A 24,421-nucleotide genomic window follows, 5' to 3' on the forward strand; every position below is an offset into this window, starting at 1 on the left:
GTATCCTACCTGCTTTATCTCACTTTTTAATTGCATGATCCCAGTTCGTTCCGTTTTGGTTGCTCCAACAGCACCAATCTCATGGATAGAAATAGCAGGACTGACATTTGAATCAGTGGGACGAACTATATAATATGAGAGATTAAAGAGAAAGGGGACAATTCAATTTTTCTCTACCATGTTAAGAGATTTAGATGTGTTCCTACTTTTATTTTTAACTTAATTTTAAAAACCAACTAGTAGAACCTCATTGGAGTGTAGTCTATGTACCAGCAGCATCAGTGTCAGCTGGGGACTTGTTAGTAGAATCTCAGACCCCAACCCAGGCCTACTGAATCCTTATCACTCTAAGTTCTGGCATCTATCCATTTTGATCACATATATTATCTTTATCCTAATCCTAAAAGTTGAGGATGAGAGATAAGATCTTTTCGTTTGCTCTGCTGCTTTAGAGACAAAACCAAATAACACTGCAAAAATCGTAAGAGGGGGTGAATAGTAGCTTGCCATGGACTTCTAGACAAATTTGAATTTGAAATTGAAAGGATATATTAGATATACTGAAGCAGCTACACACACATAAAGTGCTACTTAATTACTCTCAATGATAACACAAGAAAGTTTCAGATGCAATGGATTGTAAGTCATCTTAAAGCAGAGAATTAGGATAATGTAAGGAAATAGACAAAGCAGTTAAAATGAAACATGTTAGTAATCAATCAACTTAGTTGAGACAAGCTGAGAATATTCCTTATCCAAATGTTTGGAACAAGAAGTGTTTCAGATTTCTTTTGGATATTGGATATTTTGGAGACACAAAATTCTGTATATATCTTATATACAAAGTCTGAAGGCAATTTTATACACTATTTTTACTTTACTTGAATTTTTACTGTGATTCATCACATGCGATCAGGTGCATGTCGGTGCTCAACAATTTTGGATTTTGAAACATTTCAAATTTTTGATTTTCAGATTAGGGATGCTAAATCTGCATATCATTTAAGGAAAAAGGATAAGACATATAGTGGTTTCCAAATCTTGTTCCAGGAAATACTTTGCTTTTAATTGTTTTATCCATTGGACTTCTATTTATTGGAGGCAAAAAGTTCCTTTTACCGAAATACTTTTGAAAGCAATGAGACACATGAAACCAAATGCTCTGAAACAGAAATGCAGTTATTCCATCTTACCACTTCGTTCCACTCCAAACTCCTTGCCACTGAGAATGTGGTGCAGGAGATTCTTCATGGCCGAAGGACTGAGATTCATCAGGCCCTCTGTGGCTTCCTCAGCTATGTGGGAGAAATATTAAGACAGGAAGACTTCTAATTTGTCTGCCATATCCGCCCTATTTTTTCTCTATTTGCTTTCTTGCTTAGAATTTCTGAGTCACTTGATCAGACAAATAGAATCAAAAAATAACCTTCTAGCTTCATAACCTTAGCTATTCATACAGGTATAGATCCTTAATTGTTTAAGGACTGACTGTACAATTTGTGGATTAGCTATGTCATTGATTTCTTCCTTTCACCCCTTCCACAACATTAGGGTATTCAGCAGCAGTTGAGAAGAATAGAAAAATGTTGGAACTGGAGGCCATTAAAAGACAGGTAATGAGTGTATATATGCAAATGGACTAAAATAGTTGAAACTTCTCACCCTGAAAATAGAGACTTAAAAGAAAATATATATGAATCTATGAAATTAATAAAAATATTGGGAGGATAACTTGAACTTTTTCATCAACATGAGATACTCACTGAGAGCTTATTACCCATAGATCATCATTTTCAGCAATGTTGGTATAAAAGGATATGACATGGTACCTGACCTTGAGAGGCTGATTATCTGGGAGAGTTGGAATATGTAAACAAGCAAAACAAAACGTTGCATACACTATGTTTGAAGTGATAAATATTGGCAAAAAATGCTTTGAAAATAGGAGGAGACATTAATCTCTAAGGCTGGGGACTGATAAGATTAGTGGAAGTACTGTTGAAGTAGTAGGTCGAGGTCTTGAATATCATACCCAGGGATCTTGATTTTATCCTTTGAGACATAAAGATCCATGGTTTTGATTAATCCAAAAGAAAAAGTTTCATAACAGATTATTAAGGAAAAATGAAGACTAACTGATTGGTGGTTTACTGAACAACCATACCCTCTGACAAAACTTATCTTAATATCACAACTAGAGAATACTATATAATAAAACAGTATTTCAAAAAGTTCATGGAAAATGGAATTAAAAGATAAGTTCACATTGGTGCAAAAAATTTTGAAAGCCATGCATAGTTTTTTTGAGTACTTGTAAGCTTTATTTATTTATTTATTTAAAAGTGAGGGAGACAAGAGAGAAAGAGAGAATCTTCCATACGCTGGTTCACTCTACAACAGCCAGGGCTCAGCCAGGCTGAAGCCAGGAGTCAGGAGCTTCTTCCAGATCTCCTACATGGGTGCAGGGGCCCAAGCACTTGGGCCATCTTCTGCTGCTTTCCCAGGGTATTAGCAGGGAGCTGGATTGAAGTGGAGCAGCCCGGACTCGAACCAGTGCCCATATGGGATACCAGCATTGCAGGAAGCAGCTTTACCCTCTAAGCCAAAATGCCAGCCCCAGTTTTTTCATAATATGCATTTTCATGAACTTTTTAAACATCTTTCATAGGCAGGGGTTTCAAAAAACTTCTGTAGCAAAATAAAATTATAGTTTTATTTATTTTTTATGTGACAGGCAGAGAGACAGAGTGCTCTCATCTGCTGTTTACTCTCCAAATACCCATAATGGCAGGAGCAGGGACAAAAGCTGGGACCAGGAACTCAATCCAGGTTTCTCATTTGGGTGGCAGGAACCTGATCATTTGGGGAGTCATCACTGCCTCCCAGGGTCTGCATTAGCAGGAAGCTGGAGTCAGGAGTAGAGCCAGGTTTTGAATCCAGGTACTCTAATATTAGACCAGGACATCTTTAAAATTTTTTAAATTAATTTTTATTAATATACAGAGAACATATTTTGAGTAGTTCATAAATATAATTCTTTTTTTTACTTATTTATTTGACAGGTAGAGTTATAGACAGTGAGAGAGAGAGAGACAGAAAAAGGTCTTCCTTCTGTTGGTTCACCCCCCAAATGGCCGCTACGGCCAGCGCTGCGCCGATCCAAAGCCAGGAGCCAGGTGCTTCTCCTGGTCTCCCATGGGGTGCAGGGCCCAAGGACTTGGGCCATCCTCCACTGCACTCCCGGGCCACAGCAGAGAGCTGCACTGGAAGAGGAACAACCGGGACTAGAACCCGGCGTCTATATGGGATGCCAGCGCCGCAAGGCAGAGGATTAACCAAGTGAGCCACGGCGCCAGCCCCCATAAATATAATTCTAAGAGTATAATGATAGTTCCCTCCCTTCCTACTCCTTCCTTTCTTTTTTTTCCTTTTTAAACTTTTGCAATATTTTTAATTTACTTTATAATCACAGGGTTAATGCTCCACTAAATAAAAAGTTCAACAAATTAAAATTAGAAAGACCACTGTTCAACAGGAATATAGACAAGGGTTATAAACAATATTCAAATCCCAAGATGTCAATTTCACTTATATATATGAAGGGTTTTTTTTTTTGTACTCTATATATTAGCTACCACAAATCAGTGTAAACATGATATTTGTATTTTTAGGTCTGACCTATTTTACTAAGCATAATGGTCTCCAGTTGCATCCATTTGTTGCAAAAGACAGGATTTTACTGTTTTTTTAATGTCTGAGTAGTATTCCATCATGTATATATATATTTTCTTTATCGAGTCATCAGTTGATGCATATCTGGGTTGACTCCATATCTTAGCTATTGTGAATTGAGCTGCTATAAACATGGGGGTAAAAGTAACTCTTTCATATTCTGACTTCATTTCCTTTGGGTAAATTCCCAGGAGGGGGGACCAGGACATCTTAATCAGCATCTTAACTATTTGGACAAATGCCTACCCCATTTCAATTTCACTTTCCATGAACTTTTTTGAAGTATCTGCATACTTTTATGTTTAACAGTGTGCTGAACTAGAAATATTTTGTATCAGACACACTTGTATTCAAATTCCATTATTTACTAGTTCTGTTTCTTTGTGCAAGTTACTTAATCTCTCTGAGTTTCAGTTTCCTTATTAGTAAAAGTGGGACAATAATACCTTCTATAAAGCACTGCTCTAATGTCTATAATTCCACTAAACTAGGGTCTTTTTGCTTTTTACTCGTTAAACTTCTTGTTTGGTGAAGCAATAAGCCTTTTTACTGTAATGTAAATTTAAAATATTATCTCAAAAACTAAAATAAGAAAGGGAGAGGGAGCATGGGTGGGAAAGAGAGAAGGAGGAGGGAGGGAGGAAGGGAATATCATATTCTTAGAACTATATCTACAAAGTATATCCAATCTGTTAAAAATTCATTACTTTAAAAAAATTCCTAAAGGGACCCAACTCCATATTTTTGTCCATGTTTGGGAAACTAGGTAAGCCAGGCTAAGCTGTTGTAATAAACAATAGCAGTATCCAAAAAAAAAAAAAAAGTGTGTGTGGGGGGGTTGCTGTAAGGAGTAGAAACAATTTCTCTATCTAAACACTCATATAAAGAAAAAGTCACACAGCGTCTGGCAATGTAATAGCTATAAAACAACTGCTAGCTATAAAGCAATTGCTAACCCTTCCTTCAAAGGGTTACTTAAATATAAATGATCTGTGTTTGATTTAGATTTGACTCAAAGCAATATATTTAGCTACTGGTTAACAGCTCAACTGAAAACCTTTTTGGGGAAAATCTAACTGAAATGATCACTAGAATTGAGTTTTGCAATTGTGATTTTATTTTTCTGTGCCATCACTATTTCAATTATTTTGCATTATTATTGAAATAAGACAAATATCAGATTCCAAAGGCCTCAACTATTCTTCTAAAAGTTATCTTGCCAAATGTACCTAAAACTGATTTCAGAGTCTTGTCAGATAAATTTTAATAAGATATTGTCTTCCTTTGATTGTGATGTTAATTAGATAAAATGCCAACAATATGATCCATTGATGTAGTGACTCAGTTTTTGTCCAGAAGCTCTGCTGAACAAATCAGGACACTTGCGTAGTTCAGAGAAATGAAGAGCAGTTAGGAAGAACTGGGAGTGCAGAGCCCCCAAGAGGCAGCATTTGGAAGTAGCAGGACTAATACACAAATGTGTCACCAATATCAGTCTCTTGACTTACATATTAACTGATAAACATGGGAGCAAGATTGCCATATGCAGCGTCTGAGCTATGGATACTAATGTGTTAGCTTTCTTTTCCCCTGTATCTCAAACTCCACAGACTTTCATTAAAGTGAATTCCATGTGAAATAGTTAAGGAATTAAGTACCTGAGCATCGAAGGGAGTGGGCCAGTTCTGTTGCCATAACTTGTATGATCAGACCAATTCGAAGTCGAAACATTTCAGCAAAGAGACCAGGCTGAGTTCTCATATACATGGCTAGATATACCATTATTTCCTGGGAATGAAATGGATTTAGACAAAAAATTATGGTGCCAGTCTCCCAGTACCTATTTTGTTGTCTTTGCAAATTGCCAGATCAATTGAAAACAACCTTTAAAGCTATCAACCAGCAGATTAGGCTTTATAGTTCTGCTCACCTGTGTAAGGATTGAAATGTTCATGTCCCCTTCACAAGCTTCCTCTATCAGCCGAGTGAGTGCCTCATAGGGGAGAGGTCTGAGGAAGATGACAGTGAAAAGAGATTAAAAGAAAGAAAGAAAGAAAGAAAGAAACACTCTGCAACCACTTATACATAATACATTGGAAAAATTTTAAAGCTCTTCCAAAGTTTAAGTCACTGCCACAACATCTCTTCATTACCAGTGGTATTTTGGTTCTTGCAGTCTCCAAGGCCCAGTCATTGCCCCCGCCAAACCAGTCTGGCCCACATTAACTCAGAAGAGCGCTTCTCTCTCCTGACTAAACCTGGATTGTCCTCCTCCAAAATTTTATTTAAAATTTAGTCCATGATGTCTTTTCAAACTATTCTTCCGTGGTTAGTTCTTTTAACATTTGTCAGTTAACGCTAACAGTTACAAAGTAATAAACTAGGCTTTTTGGAAGCCATTTTATGACTTTAGAGTTACATTGATTTTCTAGTTTTATCAGTACACACACATGTTTGTACACATTGTTCCACTTCTGACTATCATTGACATAAAGTACCCTGGGACTGTGGACCATGCCACATAGGTTGAAATCCCAACCCTTGGCCGGCGCCGCAGCTCACTAGGCTAATCCTCCGCCTGCAGCACCGGCAACCCAGGTTCTAGTCCCGGTTGGGGCGCTGGTTCTGTCCCAGTTGCTCCTCTTCCAGTCCAGCTCTCTGCTGTGGCCCGGGAAGGCAGTGAAGGATGGCCCAAGTGCTCGGGCCCTGCACCCGCATGGGAGACCAGGAGAAGCACCTGGCTCCTGGCTTCAGATCAGCGCAGTGCACCAGCCGTGGTGGCCACTTGGGGGGTGAACCAACGGAAGGAAGACCTTTCTCTCTCTCTCTCTCTCTCTCTCTCTCTCTCTCTCTGACTGTCTAACTCTGCCTGTCAAAAAGAAAAAAGAAAAAAGAAAAAAGAAAAAAAAGAAATTCTAACCCTCAGTATGTCACAGTGTGACTTTATTTGGAGATGGGGTCTTTATAAAGGTAATTAAGTTAAACTTAAGTCATCAGGACCGGCCCTATTCTGATGTGATTGAGGTACCTATAAAAAGGGAGAATTTGGAATCAGAGACATACATAGAGGGAAGAAATGCAAGGTGACATAAAAGATGGCCATGTACAAACCAAGAAGGGAGGCCTGGAACCATTCCCCTCACAGCCTTCAGAAGGAACTAACCCTGCTGATATCCTGATTTGGACTTGTAGCCTCTACAACTGCTAGAAGATAAATTTCTGTTGTTTGAATCATCTAGTCGGTGGTAGTCTGTTATGGCAGCTTAAGCAAAGTAACACGCAAAGTTAGTACTATTTTCATGAAACCTTAACTTGGTCTTACACATGGAATGCATGGCAAATGCTCTAGGACATGTCTCTCTAAGCTTTAATACAGAATCTTAGAAGCAACACAAGTCATGAATGTAAACCAAGGAGATAGCATACAAGCATCAGCAAAGATATTTCTGCTTACTTCTCCCTCATTTCTTTTTCCTGATTAAACTCTATATCTAGAACATCTTGTGTTTACAAAATAAATTCTTCACTACACTGGCTACAGAAGTAGAACTGGCAGGCAGGGAGAATATCTTGTTTCAAATTATTCCCTAGCCGAAATACAGATTTTTCAGATCACTTATGAATGAAGTCAGACTTCCTCTAAAAATACTTCTTGGAAATACAAGAATAGTCTGCTTGCAGATTTAAGTTTTAGCACTGGCATGACATGAAATTAAACAGATTTAGTGTAGATGAGTTATATTGGCATGGCTAATGGCAAAAGGAAGATCCATGAGTAAGAAATGTTCCATCCCAGCCTGTCACTCAACTTCCCACCAGCTGCACCCCCACCCTATCCTAGGGCACTTTCTCCATTTAGAAGCTGGGGCAGAACTCAGACAGTAGCGATCTGATTATAGTGTTCTTGCAAGGGTGTTACCTCACTCACTAGGCTTGCAAGTGCCCATTCTTCTCCTTTGAATATGACTTGCACCCTTTTATTCCTTCTTGAGCAGTATGGAGTTTCATCATCAGCCCTGTGCTCCAGCCACACACTTTCTTGCCCTCTTTAAAGTCTGGCTGAATTTTTTGTGGGTGTAATTCCTGGTGTTCTGGTTATTTTGTTCTTTGCTTTGTTTTGTTTTTGGAATGGGAAATTTGGGAAAGCCAGTAAGTAAAAAAAAAAAAAAAAAATTGAGCGCTACTCCTTGTGAGTTTCCACTTCGATTTACTTGTGCCCTGCCATTAACGGCATTCTCCCTGGTGTCTCTGATACAAGTGTGCATGTAGAGGACACTGTCATCCATAGGCAGATAAGGGCGTGAGAATTATGACAAGCCCAAATGGCAACTTAGAGGCTAAGAGAAGCTTGATGAAACCCAAACAACACCATACTTACGCAGAGATGGTCTTTTCTCGAGGCTCTGGAGGGAGTCCCACTGTCAAATGTTTCTGGTGGGACAGAAGGTCTGTGCAGGCCTAAGAAGAGGTAACATAACATAGTATAACATTATTCTTTCCACAACACTTCGTATTTCCATGAACATTTCTGTTCTCAGCCTGGAAACCTTTACTTTCTCCTAACTTAATGACACACCAAACTCTTCCTCAGGCACTACCATGAAAGTCAGAAAAGAGTGGTTTCTAGGAAGGAACAATGAGTTTGCATCTTCTAGAAGGCATGAACTTTTAGTCTAATGTAAATTTATTCTGAAGATCTAAAGCTGTTATGGTTTATAATATCTCTATATGTCTACAATTCTTAGAGTTCAGTAATGTATACTTATTATTTACAAACAAAACTAAATGATGAAACTTCACATAGGAAAATCAACACTTCAAAAGATTAGAGGCTACAGTTGCCATAAAAAAATTACAGAAACTAACTTTTAAAAGCACCTCCGCTTAGATTTAGTATAAATTCAAGAACTGTTAGTACCTCATCGAGTGCTTCCACCTTCTTCCTTAAGATCCCAGAGATGTATCGGATCAGGCCCCAGTGACGAATTTTTCCAACTTTGCCATATAGTTCAGTAAGAAGCTCTCTGACTGTAGCACTCCCTTCTTCATATAATTCAGTATCCCAGTCAGGTCCTCTGGAATTTTAAAGACAGGACTACATTAAGTATAATGTTAATGTTTCAATGTTGCCGGCGCCGCGGCTCACTAGGCTAATCCTCTGCCTTGCGGCACCGGCACACCGGGTTCTAGTCCCAGTCGGGGCACCGGATTCTGTCCCGGTTGCCCCTCTTCCAGGCCAGCTCTCTGCTGTGGCCAGGGAGTGCAGTGGAGGATGGCCCAAGTCCTTGGGCCCTGCACCCCATGGGAGACCAGGAGAAGCACCTGGCTCCTGCCTTCGGATAGGCGCGGTACACCGGCCACAGCGCGCCGGCCGCAGCGGCCATTGGAGGGTGAACCAACGGCAAAGGAAGACCTTTCTCCCTATCTCTCTCTCTCACTCTCCGCTCTGCCTGTCAAAAAAAAAAGTTTCAATGTTAAAATGGATATACCTATTTTTGGTAGGACTTTCTCATTTGGAAACTAGTATTATTTATTAAGAATCCTGATGGGGGCTGGCGCTGTGGCTCACTTGGTTAATCCTCCACCTGTGGTGCCAACATCCCATATGGGGGCCGGGTTCTAGTCCCGGTTGCTCTTCTTCCAGTCCAGCTCTCTGCTGTGGCCTGGGAGGGCAGTGGAGGATGACCCAAGTGCTTGGGCCCTGCACCTGCATGGGAGACCAGGAGGAAGCACCTGGCTCCTGGCTTTGGATCTGCATAGCTCTGGCCATAGCAGCCATTTGGGGGGTGAACCAATGGAAGGAAGACTTTTCTCTCTGTCTCTCTCTCTAACTCTACCTGTCAAATAAATCAATTAAAAAAAAGAATCCTGATAAAACCATGATTAACACTCTGCAAGCCAAATAAATACATAGGCAAGAAAAAGTCTGTTTCAGCTGTGCTTTAATAAAATGCATTCTTTTATACTCTCCAAAGGCTTCAATCAGCTGATATTAAAGACAAAAGATAACTACTGCCAATGTAGAAAGTATGCTACACTTCAGAAACTAATGAAGAAATTAGAAGAATGTATGTTTATTTTAGAAGGGTGCATAAACATTATTGCTATAAAAATTATTACAAGTTCAACTACAATGTGTTAAAAAGGTACACAAAGGCTTATGAAATTGGGAATTTAATATATGATGAGAGTAGATTATTTATTAAATGATTTTAAGACAATCAAGTAAGGGGCCAACAATGAGGCATAGCTGATAAAGCCTCTTCCTGTGATGCTGGCATCCCATATGGGTGCTGGTTTTGTGTTCCAGCTGCTCCCCTTCTGATCCAACTCCTTGCTAATTCCTGGAAAAAGCAGAGGAAGATGGTCCAAGTGTCTGGACCCATGCCACCCACATGAGAGACCAGGAAGAAGTTCCAGGCTCCTGTTTTTGGCCTTGCTCAGTCCTGGGTGTTGCAACCATCTGGGGAGTGAACCAGCAGATGGAAGATCTCTCTCTGCCTCTCCCTACATCTCTGTAACTATGCCTTCCAAATAAATAAATAAATAAATAAATAAATAAATAAATCTTTTTAAAAGAAAGACAATCAAGCAGCCATCTGGAAAAAGGTGAATCTGTGCCTTATATTGTATACACTGCAATTCCAAATGTGTAAACCACCTAAAGGTAAAGGTACTGGAAAAAAAACATGAGAGAATTAGTTTATAACTTTGGAGTTAAGAGGACTTTTTTAAAAAAGATTTATTTATTTATTTGAAAGGCAGAGTTACAGAGAGGCAGAGGCAGAGAGAGAAGTCCTCCATCCACTAGTTCACTCCCCAAATGGCCACAATGGCCGAAGGTGGGCCGATTGGAAGCCACAGGCCAGGAGCTCCTCCAGGTCTCCCACTGAGGTGCTGGGGCCCAAGCATCCGGGCCATCCTCCATTGCCTACCAGGTCATAGCAGAGAGCTGAATCGTAAGTAGAGCAGCCGGGTCTCCAAGCGGCACCCACATGGGATGCTGGCACTGCAGGAGGTGGCTCCACCTGCTAAGCCACAGCGCTGGCTCCTAAGAGGACTTTTATTAAAATTCTTTAAAAAAATTTTTTTTATTTGACAGGTAGAGTTATAGACAATGAGAGGGAGAGACAGAGAGAAAGGTTTTCCTTCCGTTGGTTCACTCCCCAAATGGCTACCACGGCCGGCACTGTAGGAATAGGAAGCCAGGAGCCAGGCGCTTCTTCTTGGTCTCCCAGGTGGGTGCAGGGGCCCAAGCACCTGGGCCATCCTCCATTGCCCTCCTGGGCCACAGTAGAGAGTTGGACTGTAAGAGGAGCAGCCGGGGCTAGAACCTGGCGCCCATATGGGATGCCGGCACCACAGGCGGAGGATTAACCAAGTGAGCCACAGCGCCGGCTCCCTAAGAGGACTTTTTAACAATGCAACATATATGGGAATCCATAGAACAGGTTGTCAGAAAGTTCCACAGATTGATTAAATTTCATTAATCAAGGCTTTGGGAAAACAAGTACTCTCACTATATAACTTTGTGAGTGAAAATTGAGATATTCCATGTAGGGGACTATTTACAAATATTTATTTAAAACAGCAGAAGGCTGGTGCTGTGGCGCAGCAGGTTAACACCCTGGCCTGCAGTGCCGGCACCCATATGGGCACCGGTTCTAGTCCCGGCTACTCCTCTTCTGATCCAGCTCTCTGCTATGGCCTGGGAAAGCAGTAGAAGATGGTCCAAGTCCTTGGGCCCCTGCACCCGCGTGGGAGACCCAGAAGAAGCTCCTGGCTCCTGGCTCCTGGCTTCAGATCAGTGCAGCTCTGTCCAGTTGCGGCCATCTGGGGAGTGAACCAACGGATGAAAGACCTCTATCTCTGCCTCTCCTCTCTCTGTGTAACTCTGACTTTCAAATAAATAAATAAATCTTTTTTAAAAAATATACAAGGAGAGAATTTAAAAAAAAAAGCAAGAAATAGCTTGATAGTTTCTAAAATGATTAACCATTGAGTTACCATATCATCTAGAATTTCTACTCCTAGTTATATACTCAAGAGAAATGAAAACATATTGTCCATGATATATATTATTCATGTCTATGTATAATGCTTACACAACATTATATGTAATAGCCAGAAAGTGCTAAAAACTCAAATGTCCATAAACTGAAGAATGGATAAATAAAATGTGGTATAAATATGCAGGTGATAGTATTTGGCAATTAAAGAAATGAAGTACTGATACATACTACAACATAGATAGAATTTGAAAATACTATGCTGGGGTGGGCATTTGACTTAATGGTTCAGCAGGAATGGTTCAAGTAACTGGGCTCCTGCCATCTACATAGGAGACCCGAACTGAATTTCTGACCCTGGACCTTGGCTCATCCCAGTCTTGGCTTTTCCAGGCATCTGGGAAGTGAACCAGAGAATGGAAGCTCTCTCTCTTACTCTATACCCTGTCTCTTTCTCTGTCTCTTGAATAAGTAAGTAAAAATTGGAAAACAGTAATATCACAAAATGTGGGATTTATGACAATGATTATATGTGCATGCATATAATATTTACCCATGATATGAATAGGGAAAATATTAAAAATTACTTAATGTGAAAATTAAAACATGGAAAAAATAAATCACTAAACAGAAAATATTTTGTTAAATGAAAGAAGTGACTCCATTAATATAAAGTGTCCAAAATGGGCAGATCTATAGAGAGAAAGATTAGTGTTGTGTAAGGCTAGAGGGTTGAAGGGATTGGGGTTGATGGATAAGGAGAGTGGGTTTCTTTTTGGGGTAATGAAGATATTCTAAAATGCATAGTGAAGGATTCATAAAACTGTGAATGTATTAAAAGCCAATCAGGGCCGGCGCCGTGGCTCAATAGGCTAATCCTCCACCTTGCGGCGCCGGCACACCGGGTTCGAGTCCCGGTTGGGGCGCCGGATTCTGTCCCGGTTGCCCCTCTTCCAGGCCAGCTCTCTGCTATGGCCAGGGAGTGCAGTGGAGGATGGCCCAGGTGCTTGGGCCCTGCACCCCATGGGAGACCAGGAAAAAGCACCTGGCTCCTGGCTCCTGCCAGGATCAGCGCGGTGCGCCGGCTGCAGCGGCGGCCATTGGAGGGTGAACCAACGGCAAAAAGGAAGACCTTTCTCTCTCTGTCTCTCTCTCTCACTGTCCACTCTGCCTGTCAAAAAAAAAAAAAAAAAAAAAAAAAAAGCCAATCAGTTGTACACTTGAACAACACTTACATTTTTTAATACATCAATTCCATTTCAGGCTTATCTGTGGGATAAATTCCTTCCACACATGTGAAATGTGTGCTGTAGTATTATTTATGACAGTCAATAGAAGACTGGTTAAATAAATTATGACATACTTAAATAATAGAATGCTATACAACTATTAAGGAAGTAGGTAGGTGTAGATTGAGGCAGATGGTATTTTCCCAAATGGCTACAACAATTTTTCACCCAATGCTCTTCTTACAATGTGACTCCCATAATCCTTCTGTCAAGAGGTGGGATCTGCATTCCCTCCCCTCATACCCAGACATGCCCATGATTTAGGCAAAAGTGATGCTATATCATTTCTGAGGAAAGGTCATAAAAAGTAATGATTTCTACCTACTCCTTTCTTGGGACACTTATTCTTAGAACCTAGTCATCATTACACTGTGAGGATGTGGATAAAATGGAGACACATTTGGTGAGGTCATTTATAGGTGTTCCAGCTGTAGGTAATCTGGTTCTATGCAACAGCCAGTATCAACTGCGAGATACAGGAGTGAGCAAGGCTTGTGATGACTACAGCACCAGATACTGTCTGACCAAACCTGAATGAGAGACCATAAATGAGAATGTTTTTAGCTGATCCCAGGCAAACCTCAGATAATTAAACAATTTTAAATCTTATTCTAAGCCACTGAGTTTTGCAGTGATTTGCTAGATAGTGATAGCTAGAACACATATGTAGTGATCTTAATGATATATAATGATATATAATTTTAGCTCAAAAAAGCAAGACATAGGACATTGTATATACTATGCTACCATCTGGGTAAATACAGGTAAGAGTATCCAGATATATTTCTACTTACCTATATAAGCATAAAATGTCCTTGGGTGGACACACACACACACAGTATTGATTACCAGTGAGAAACCAAGTATCAGGAAACAGAGGCAGGAAATAAACTTTTTACCCTTCCACTATATATTCTTTTGTACTTAAAATATTGTGATTCATAAGAATGTGTTACCTATTTGATATATTAAATTAAAAAATGTGAAATGAAAAGTACTTTAGAGTCATACAGTGGATACAAAAACTAGTGAGTGAAAGTTTGAAATGCAACAAGATATTTACACAGTCTCAAAATATATCCCCACAAGAAATGTTTTAATTTCAAAGGGCACCATAGATCAACTTGATAGTGGAGAAACCTGGATGGGTTTTGATTTTATTTTGTATGAATAAATTACTGGGCCAACTGACAAATCTTAATAAGGTCTGTAGATAGGTAATAGTATGGTTTTTAATATTAGTTTTCTGATTTTGGCATTTATTCCGTGTTTGGGTAGTAGAGTTTGTTTTTAGTAAATACACACTGAAGTATTTAAGGGCAGAGAGGATTATATCTGCCACTTACTTTCAAATGGCTCAGAGAAATGATATGAGGGTATTTTAAAAATTCATGGAAAAACTGAATTAAAAGGTAAGATTATTTTTGTGTGAAATATTGAAGTCTATAGTCTTTTTTAGTACACATTTTCCATGAATTCTTTGAAGACTGCTTGTATATGTGATTGAGCATTGATGATAATGATGATGACAATGTGAAAAAGAGAGGGAGAGAAGAGAGGAGAGGAGTGAGAGAGAGTGTGTGAAGAGGTAAGGGAGGGGAGTGGGAATGGAGACGAGGAAGAAAGGGGGAGAGGGGAAGTAGAGGGGGAGAGAAAAGCTCAGTGTAACTATCTGAGGTCCCTGGGCAAAGGATATGCAGAAACGTCTTTGTACCATACTTAGAACTTTATGTTTGCAATTGTCACAACAAAATTTTAAAATATGAAAGAAGTGTTATGAGATCTCAGAATCAAGGGATATTATATTTATTACTAGAAATTGGAAAAAGCTTCAGGGAGATGCTAGATGAACTAGACCTTGATGAACAGAAAGAACTGCAAAAAGTAAAGATGGGGTGCGGTACAGGAGAATATTTTAGGCAGAGGCAAAAGCACAAACCAATACCATGGAGGTAGGTATGTATAAGCTGTGTTTTGGTGATAGCATTCATATTATGCGAAAAGATTATGGTCTACGGCCATACCACCAAGAACGTGCCCGATCTCGTCTGAGAAAGGATTATGGTGGATAAATTTGAAAGTCAGATCCTAGAGAATGTAGATTTGGCCAATGACTTCCTATGGTGGTGATGATGTTGTACAGAGAGGCAGGGGACAAGCTAGAGATGATGGCTCAATTTCAAGTCTCTGTGACTTGAAAGAATGATGGTGCCATGCATAGGATCAAGAAAGAACAGAAGGCTTGTGGTAGATAGTTTGATTGTAGACATGCTGAGCAGGAAGAGATATAAATTACAGGTAGATTAAATACGTAAAAATTTTAAAAAAATTATTTAAGATGCCTCAAAATATTTTTTTTTGACAGGCAGAGTTAGACAGTGTGAGAGAGAGACAGAGAGAAAGGTCTTCCTTCTGTTGGTTCACCCCCCAAATGGCTGCCACGGTCAGCGCGCTGCGCTGATCCGAAGCCAGGAGCCAGCTGCTTCTTCCTGGTCTCCCATGCGGGTGCAGGGCCCAAGCACTTGGGCCTTCCTCCACTGCACTCCCAGACCACAGCAGAGAGCTGGACTGGAAGAGGAGCAACCGGGACAGAACCCTGGGTGCCGGCGCCGCAGGCGGAGGCTTAGCCAAGTGAGCCGTGGCACCAGCCATCCTCAAAATATTTTTAAGTTCTGTGAGGAGAGAAATTTCCTTTTACATGACAAGAAATCCAGAAGTCAGAAAGGAAAAGATTGATATATTCAGGGCTGGCATTGTGCAGTGGGTCAAGCTGCTGCTTGCAATGCCGGCATCCCATATTGCATCGCTGGTTTGCATGCTGGCTGCTCTGCTTCCAATTCAGCTTCCTGCTAATGTCCCTGGGAAGGCGGCAGAAAATGGTTCAAGTACATGGGAATCTGTCAATCACATAAGAGACCCAGATGGAGTTGTTGGCTCCTGGCATCCTGGCCCAGTCCTAGCTGTTAGGGCCATTTAGGGAGTGAGCCAGTGGATGGAAGATCTCTCTCGCTCTCCGTTGCTCTGCCTTTTAGATAAAGGTTGGTACATTCAACCATATGTAAAGAAAACTTCTGATTAGAAAAAGCACATAAATAAAAAATCAAATTATTTTTCAAAAAGTCTGCAGTATATCTAACAAAAAGGGTAAAATCTAATGCTGTCAATAAGAAAAACAAAAATAACCCAGTAGATATAATAAACTAAGGTTATGAACAGACAATTTACAGAAGGATTAGTTGTTAATAAGCACAGGTAATAGCATCTTTTATTCTTCTGCCTTTTTAAAAAAAAGATTTTATTTATTTATTTGAAAGAGTTACACAGAGAGAGGAGAGGCAGAGAGGGAGAGGGAGAGAGAGAGAGAGAGGTGTCTTCCATCCGATGGTTCACTCCCCAGTTGGCTGCAACAGCCAGAGCTGCGTCCATCCAAAGCCAGGAGCCAGGAGCTTCTTCCAGGTTTCTCATGTGGGTGCAGGGGCCCAAGGAATTGGGCCATCTTCTACTGCTTTCCCAGGCCACAGCAGAGAGCTGAATCGGAAGTGGAGCAGCTGGGACTTGAACCGGCGCCCATATGGGATGCCGGAACTTCAGGCCAGGGTGTTAACCCGCTGCGCCACAGCGCCGGCCTCCTTCTGCTCTCTTTTTTTAAAAAAAGATTTTATGTATTTGAGAGGCAGAGTTACAGAGAGAGAGAGAGGGAGAGACATAGAAAGAGGTCTTTCATCTGCTGGTTCACTCCCCAAATGGCTGCAATGGTTGATGCTGTGCTGGTCCAAAGCCAGGAGCCAGGAGCTTCCTCCAGGTCTCCCATGTGGGTGTAAAGGTCCAAGCACTTGGGCCATCTTGTACTGCTTTTCCAGGTCGTAGCAGAGAGCTGGATTGGAAGAGGAGCAGCTGGGACATGAACGGGCACCCTACAGGATGCCGGCACTACCGCAGGTGGAAGCTTAGCCTACTATTTAGTCGCAGTGCCAGATTGTTCTTCTATTCACACAATCTACTCAAAGTGGTTTGGTATTACATGGGGTACTAGTTTTAGGGGGATTACAGTTACTCAGATGCCCTGGGGAAATCAGTATATGCAGGATTAGATGAAAAAAAGTCACGTGTTGGAAGCAGAAGAGGGCAGTCAGTCATGGATCAACTGAATTGGTGGGAAAGCGTGAACGCCTTGTGTAAAACTTTCCTTATTTGCCCATCTCTACTACTCCTCTAAATCTTTAATTTCTTTTTAAACTACAATCATTCTGTCCTTTTTCCTTAACTCTTTTCAACCTTCTTTACCTTTTCATTACTCTGAATTTTAGTATGTGTTTGACACATCGTAAGTGCTCAAAAGATCCTTGTTAAATAAAGTGCCCTACCACAAAATTAAAAAGGAAATAGAGATATTAAAATAATAATACTCTAGGGCCGGCATTGTGGTGCAGTGGGTTAAAGCCCTGGCCTGCGGTGCCAGCATCCCATATGGGCGCCATTTTGAGTCCCGGCTGCTCCACTTCTGATCCAGCTCTCTGCTATGGCCTGGGAAAGCAGTAGAAGATGGCCCAAGGTGTTGGGCCCCTGCACCCACGTGGGAGACCGGAAAGAAGCTCCTGGCTCCGGAATGGCGCAGCTCTGGCTGTTGCGGCCATTTGGAGAGTGAAACAGCGGATGGAAGACCTCTCTCTCTGTCTCTGCCTCTTTCTGTAACTGTCTTTCAAATAAATAAATAATCATACTCAATGCCTCTTTGCTTTATTGGATGGACTTGGACAGGGTTGCAACAGACAGGAATTCCTTCACATCATGAGCTTGTTCAAAGGTTTATGGTCCAGGTTCTATTAATGAGAAGGGAAGAAAGGCAAGGGAAGTCCAAGAAGGGGAGGAGAAGGGTGTTACATGCCTAGGTGATATTCCTCAGCGGACTGCAGGGAGTGTCTGGGTTGTGGATCTCTGAAGGGCACCAGTAATTTGGAGTATTCATGACCTGGGGCTTATCTATCAGTGGTAGATGTGGGGTGGAGTTTTGAGGAGTATACAAAGCAGGCATGCCCTAAATGGGAAAAAAATCTGTGTATTTGGGTAATTTTTAAAATAGCTGGATGTGTAAAATTTTACTTTTGGTGTTTTTCAGTTAATAGGAAGACCTGTGTCTTTTTCAGTTAACTTGCTAAATTGCACGGTTTGATGGAAACATGGGCTTTGAAATTAGAGATCAAGGTTTTTAATCTTATCTCTTTCCCTCGGTATGTGACCTTGAGCAAGCTGTTTAAACCTCCCTGAGACAGTGTCTCCATCTTTACAAAATATAGTTACCAACTACCTCATAGGAAAAGTATAAAGATTAAGTGAAGAAAGTAGTTCATTTGACCAACCATATTGAGAACATACTATAAGACAAGCAGTGTGTTAATTTCTGAGTCTACAAAGATAAATAAAACACAGTCACTGATCATGAATATAGTCTAGTGGGCTGAGATATGTACATAAAATAAAGCATGAAAATATAAGGGTACTTTAAAAAGTTAGTGCAAAGTGGAATTGAAAGATATTGGTGCAAAACTTTTTGCAATACATGCATAGTTTTTTTTATAACATGCATTTCCATGAACTTTTTGAAGACCCCTAGAAAGCATAATTTCAAAATAAACTTATCTTTTAATCCCATTTTCCATAAAATTTTGAAGTATCCTTATATACATATTAGTGGTCTGTACAGCACATTACAGGGGTTACCAATGGAACAGGGGGTAGAGGAGGAAAAGATTTCAGAGATGACTACTTGGAGGATGTATTATGAACTGAATTTTATCAGATGAATACAAAGTCAGTCTGGTGAACAAGAGAGTTTAGAAAAGTTTATGGAGAGAATAACATGAGCAAATACACAGAAATGAGGAACAGCACAGTGTCACTGGAAAACTGTCAACACTTCTGTGTTGCTTGGATTATCAATCATAGAACACAGAATGGTGAGAGAGGAGTCTGGAGGGTAGGCATGAACTTTATCTTGCAGACCATATTAAGGTTTTAAAATTTCTTCCTCTGCTTCAGGGAAGCAATTGAACAATTTTAAATTTGGAAGCGACTTGGTAAGATGAGCACATTAAAAAGAACATTGTGGGCAGGCGCTGTGGCGAAGTGGGTTAACGCCCTGGCCTGAAGCGCCGGCATCCCATTTGGGTGCCCGTTCGAGACCTGGTTGCTCCACTTCCGATCCAGCTGTCTGCTATGGCCTGGGAAAGCAGTAGAAGATGGCCCAAGTCCTTGGGCCCCTGCATCTGCGTGGGAGACCCAGAAGCTCCTGGCTCCTGGCTTCAGATTGGCACAGCTCTGGCCATTGTGGCCAACTGGGGAGTGAATCATTGGATGGAAGACCTCTCTCTCTCTCCCTCTCCTCTCTCTGTGTAATAAATAAATAAATGAATCTTTTTTTTTTTTTAAAAGAGCGTTGTATAGAACTAAAAAACCAAACCAGGATTCGACATCCTTAATGAAATAATGAAACCAGGAAATGACCATTGATGATTACTAAAACCACTAGGAGAAAAGCTAAAAGGCCATAATTACATATGGCCAGAAAAGGCTAACAACATCTGACCAATCTTAGCAGGACAAAAAGAGCATCTATCATATATTGTGTACCTCCTGGTATGATAGAATAGGAAGTACAGTGCACCACCTATGTAGTTGTCTTTCCTAAAAAAAATTAAACCTGGGTTTATCAATCCTTTAGATCTATCAATTTACAAGTAACTCTAAAGTGAGAAGAACATGTTTGAACATTATCTTGGGTATGCAATTGAAAAAATGAAGAATGTGGAAAATTCTATAGGACAAGCAACTCACTTTCTCAATAATTGTCTAAGAAAAAAAAAAGGAGAGCTTAGATGTTAAAAATGCTGAGAACATAAAATAACCAAGTACAATATGTGGACCTTCATTGCATCGTGAATTAAACAAATCAACTGCAAAACACACATTTATGAGATAGAGAAATCTGAATACTAACTAGATGCTTGATGATATTGAGGAATGCTTTAAAATTTTTATACATGATAATGGAATTGTAGCTATTGTTTTATAGTCCTACATGTCCTTGTGGAGCTATTCATTCTTTTTTAGTCTAAGTATCTCTGTTGTTCAGATTGAGTAATCTCTGGTGTTCTGTCTTCAAGCCACTGCTTCTACCTCTGTCCTCTATATTTTGCTGTTTCATTTTGGTTATTGTATTTTTCATTTCTAAAACTTCCCATTTGGTTCCTCTTTGTATATTCTGTTTGGTTCAAAGGTGTTCATACTTGATTGTTAATTCCAACCTCTGTATCATCTTAATGTTGGTGTCGATTTCTCTCATTCAAGTTGAGATGGTTCTTGGTGTGACAATGGTTGTCAATGGTATCTAAGACATTCAAGGTACTAATATTGTAGAAATGTGAATCTTATTTAAATCTTGTTTTAACAGGTCCTTTCTGACACTGCACTATAAGGGAAAAGGGGATGCTGCCTTATTATTGTCTGGTAGGGATGAAGTTGAGGTTTTTCATTTAGCCTTCATGGATAGGGTGAAGGGTGCCTCATTACTGCTGAGCAGGGGTGGAAACTTAGCTCCTATGTGGCCTCCACCAATATACTTACTACATTACCACTGAATGACAGTGGAAGTCCTGACTGTACTAGGCTTCCTCTGATACCATCTAGCAGAAAAGGGGAGGGGTACCCCATTACCATAGTGTAGGGATGGAAGTCAGGCTCTCTATGTGGTCTCCACTGAAACCTGGGGGGCTCTTTAAACTCAGAGAATATTAAAGTCCCAAAGTGCTACTTCACTTTCACTGACATAAGATGGCAGTAGAAATATAGACCAGTGCCTGTCTTGTTATAACTGGACAAGAGTAAAGTCTGGACTTCCCACTTAGCCTTTGTTGACAGCAGTAGGACCACAGTTTTTTCCTATGATACTTGGCTGGAGTAGAACAATTATTGTCTGAAAGTTGTCTATCTTGCTAGACTGCCCCTTCCCTAGTCTTTAGTTTAGAAAGGACAGGTTTTTTCCTTGGGACTTTTGTTTTCTCTGCCCATTGTTGTTTTCAGGTTGCTGGCTTCTTCATGACCCAGTATAGGTCATATGAAGCAAAAAAGAAAACTGTGGGACTTCATTGCCCTGTTATTTCTTGGATTCTGAGGTCCTTATCTGGTCTGCCTCATTCTCTACACCTTTAAGAGTCCTGTTATAGCTGTTATGCAAATACTATCCTCCTGGAGTTGGCAGAAGATCCCAGGAGAAATGCATCTACTTCATCTTTTCCAGAAGCATTAGTCCCATTGTGGCTATGTTTTAAGAGATTCTTCATCTTTTAGAAATAATACTGAAATGTTAAAGAATAAAATGATATAATATATGGTATATTTTTCAAAATAATCTAAGGGGAAAAGAGTGAAAATATACATGTAACATGATCAGCCCCCTGTACTGCAACAAACCATGAATCCAAAGTACTAAAAAATGCATCTTTCCTGAACATGTACAGATTTTTATGTCACTATCCTCTAAACAACACAGCATAACAACTATTTACATAGTATCTACATTGTAGTAGGATTTATAAATAATCTAGAGATGCTTTAAAGTATATAGGAGGATATGTGTAAGTAATATACAACTGCTACACCATTTTGTATAAGAAATTTGAGCATGTATACATTTTAGTATATGCAGGGGGTCCTGGAACCAATCCCTCACGGATACTGAGGGACAATTGTTACTGTTCCAGCTGGGTGATGGATCCATAAGTATTCATTTCTCTTTTCACTTTTGCCTAAGAGAGAATAAATGCTTGAATAAAGGCAGCAATACTAGAAATAGAAAAAGGTATTTAGCGGTAAGGCTGGAAAGAGTTGGTGATTAACTGGACATGGGTAGCAGCTTGATGGTTAGGTAAGTGTTAGCTCCAAAAATGGAGATGGAGAATTTAAGAGACTTTGACTCCAATTTTGATATCTGACTGATGATAGATTTCCAGCCCCACCATTTGCCTTTCCTTTTGTCCCTATATCTGAGAAGGTGATAGGCAAGTCCATGTGCTCCTTTCTTTGGTGCCAGTGAGAATACTCATGATAGCCACAGCCCCTAATCCTAGTATAATTCAAAATCCAGCACCCTTTCTCTGATCTCTCAAACTTCTTGGAGAGTGAATTGGGAGTCTTCTCTGCTCTTTCCAGAAAGCCCATTAAGTGAGTAGTTAACACTATACTCCTTTTTGGTATCTGTACAGCATCATCAGTCTTAGCTCCAAACTAAATTTAGGGAACAGGGATCTGTCTTGCCTACTTATGGTGACTACAACATGAAAAGAGAAGGTTATTTTTGTAAGTGGCTGTAGGGAACAGGAAAGAGAAAGTCCAGTTTGGGCATACTGCACCTGAGACATGTGGATACAAAGTATATAGCACTCAGAATTGTTGTTTTATTTTTCCTATAAGCCTCCAAATTCTTTCTTCTTTTGGGTTAAGAATTTTTATAGATTTTATCAAAAAATGGAAGCTAAATAAAAACCATAATAATGATAATAATACTTAGCAGTTATTGAGGCAAGTTTAACCCAAATTTTACAAATGAGGATAATTGAGGCTTTAAAACCCCATAATGTGTAGGTTGTTAAACTGTGTTCCAATGTAGATGAGTGAAACTGCAGAGCTGGGCTCTATTTACTACGCCATACTTCCTCTCTATGAGAACATTAAAGTAAGTTGAAAATCTGCATCACTTACTTCATAGTATACAGCATGTAGAGAATATCAGCTTGCTCCTGTAAGCTTGACGTCTCCTTCAACTGCAAAACCAGTGCCTGGAAGTCCACTTCCCCAGACTGGTCTCTAGGAAGATGTACTTCTACACGAACAGTTGGAACCTTGAGTTTGAGAAATGGTGAAAAGAATTAAGTCCATCAGGGCTCAACTTAAACAATGCCCTAGAATGAGTCATCTTTTTACCCCCAAACCTTTTCCATAAGCATTCTCTCAATGTCAATGAAAAGCAAAGTGAAAATAATGAGGCCTTCAGCATGTATGACACAGCAATCTAGTTTTCTTAAAGCTTGATTAGAAAAACTTGTCTGGGGCTGGTGCTGTGGCATAGCAGGTTAAGCTGCCGCTTATGACCCGGCATCCCATGTCAGAGTACCAACCAGTTCAAGTTCTGGCTTCTCCGCTTCCCATTCAGCTCTTTCTCTGCTGATGTGCCTGCGAAAGCGGTGGAAGAGGGCCCAAGTGCTTGGGCCCCTCCCTCCATGTGGGAGACAAGGATGGAGTTTCTGGCTGTTAGCTTTGGCCTAGCCCAGTTCTGGCTGCTGCAGCCACTTGGGGTGTGAATCAACAGATGGAAGATCGCTCTATCACTCTCTCTCTCCCCCTCAATCTCTGCTGCTCTGCCTTTCAAATCAATCTTTTAAAAAAAGAAAAAGAAAGAAAAACTTGCTCACTTCAAATGTGAACTGAAAAGGACATGTATCTTCACCAGGATAGCATTTTGCCTACCACTACTTACTAACAGTAGCTATATTATTTTCCACAAAGGCAGTAGTTTTGCAAAAAGCTGATGGAAATATCTAATGTGCAAGTTTACCTGGTCCTCCTGTGAGGGATGAGATGAGTCAAGTAAGTTGAGTGAAGGGCGAGAAGCCTGAAATAACTTTGTAGGAAGATACATGTGAACATCTGCAAGAGGTTGACATTTATGGGAAAGGTTAGATAATTAGAAGACAAATAAAAATGTATGGTTGACCCAAACAACGAGGTCACATATGGGTCAATTCTTTATAGAACAAGAATGACAAATTTCTCCCTTCTTGGGAGTATCAACAAAAATATGAATATTAGATAATTTAAATAGTGTCCAACTAATCAATAAATACATTTTGAATTGAATTTCTAGAATTATAACATAAAGATGTACACATAAGAAATTAAAATTACTAATATAATAAATAACACAATGGTGCTATTATCGATACTTTGATAGAATATCACATATAACAGATAGAACATCATTATGTTTTATATTTTCTAGCTTTCCAAGGAGAATATCCGATTGCTTGCAGTTGGATTTCCCTAGAATATGTGGATGAATGATACTATCTAGGAAATGAAAAAATATAGTGGCTGACCAACGTTAAGATATTCCTAAGATTTTTTTTTTGCTTACAGTCCATTGTTGAAATACTTACCATAAACTCTAAGGAGAGACTTTCTGGTCATTTTCACCATTTTACAGATACAGAAAGAGAGATACAGATACTTACTTGTTCAAGTAAGTAAGTAGCAGAGCTGGGAATTAAGCTCAAGTTTACTGATTTGCAATCAAGAAGTATAAATTAATAAAGTTTCTCTCTTCACATAAGTCTTTTCTCC

At 40.0% G+C, this 24,421-nt stretch overlaps 1 protein-coding gene across 5 annotated transcripts in view; it reads right to left on the reverse strand.

Moving 5' to 3' along the window:
• PHKA1 (phosphorylase kinase regulatory subunit alpha 1) overlaps positions 1 to 24,421 on the reverse strand; it is a 119,699-nt gene that overhangs the window by 15,066 nt on the left and 80,212 nt on the right. For all 5 annotated transcript variants that reach the window (NM_001165917.1, XM_089323656.1, XM_089323654.1 and 2 more), the window contains 8 exon segments: positions 10 to 125; positions 1,194 to 1,295; positions 5,391 to 5,520; positions 5,663 to 5,741; positions 8,111 to 8,190; positions 8,651 to 8,807; positions 22,784 to 22,923; positions 23,637 to 23,728. In NM_001165917.1, the coding sequence (NP_001159389.1) occupies positions 10 to 125; positions 1,194 to 1,295; positions 5,391 to 5,520; positions 5,663 to 5,741; positions 8,111 to 8,190; positions 8,651 to 8,807; positions 22,784 to 22,923; positions 23,637 to 23,728 (896 nt within the window).

The sequence above is a fragment of the Oryctolagus cuniculus genome, chromosome X (genome assembly GCF_051225735.1).
Source record: "Oryctolagus cuniculus isolate XC-2025 breed Fujian yellow rabbit chromosome X, ASM5122573v1, whole genome shotgun sequence".
Lineage (NCBI taxonomy): Eukaryota > Metazoa > Chordata > Mammalia > Lagomorpha > Leporidae > Oryctolagus > Oryctolagus cuniculus.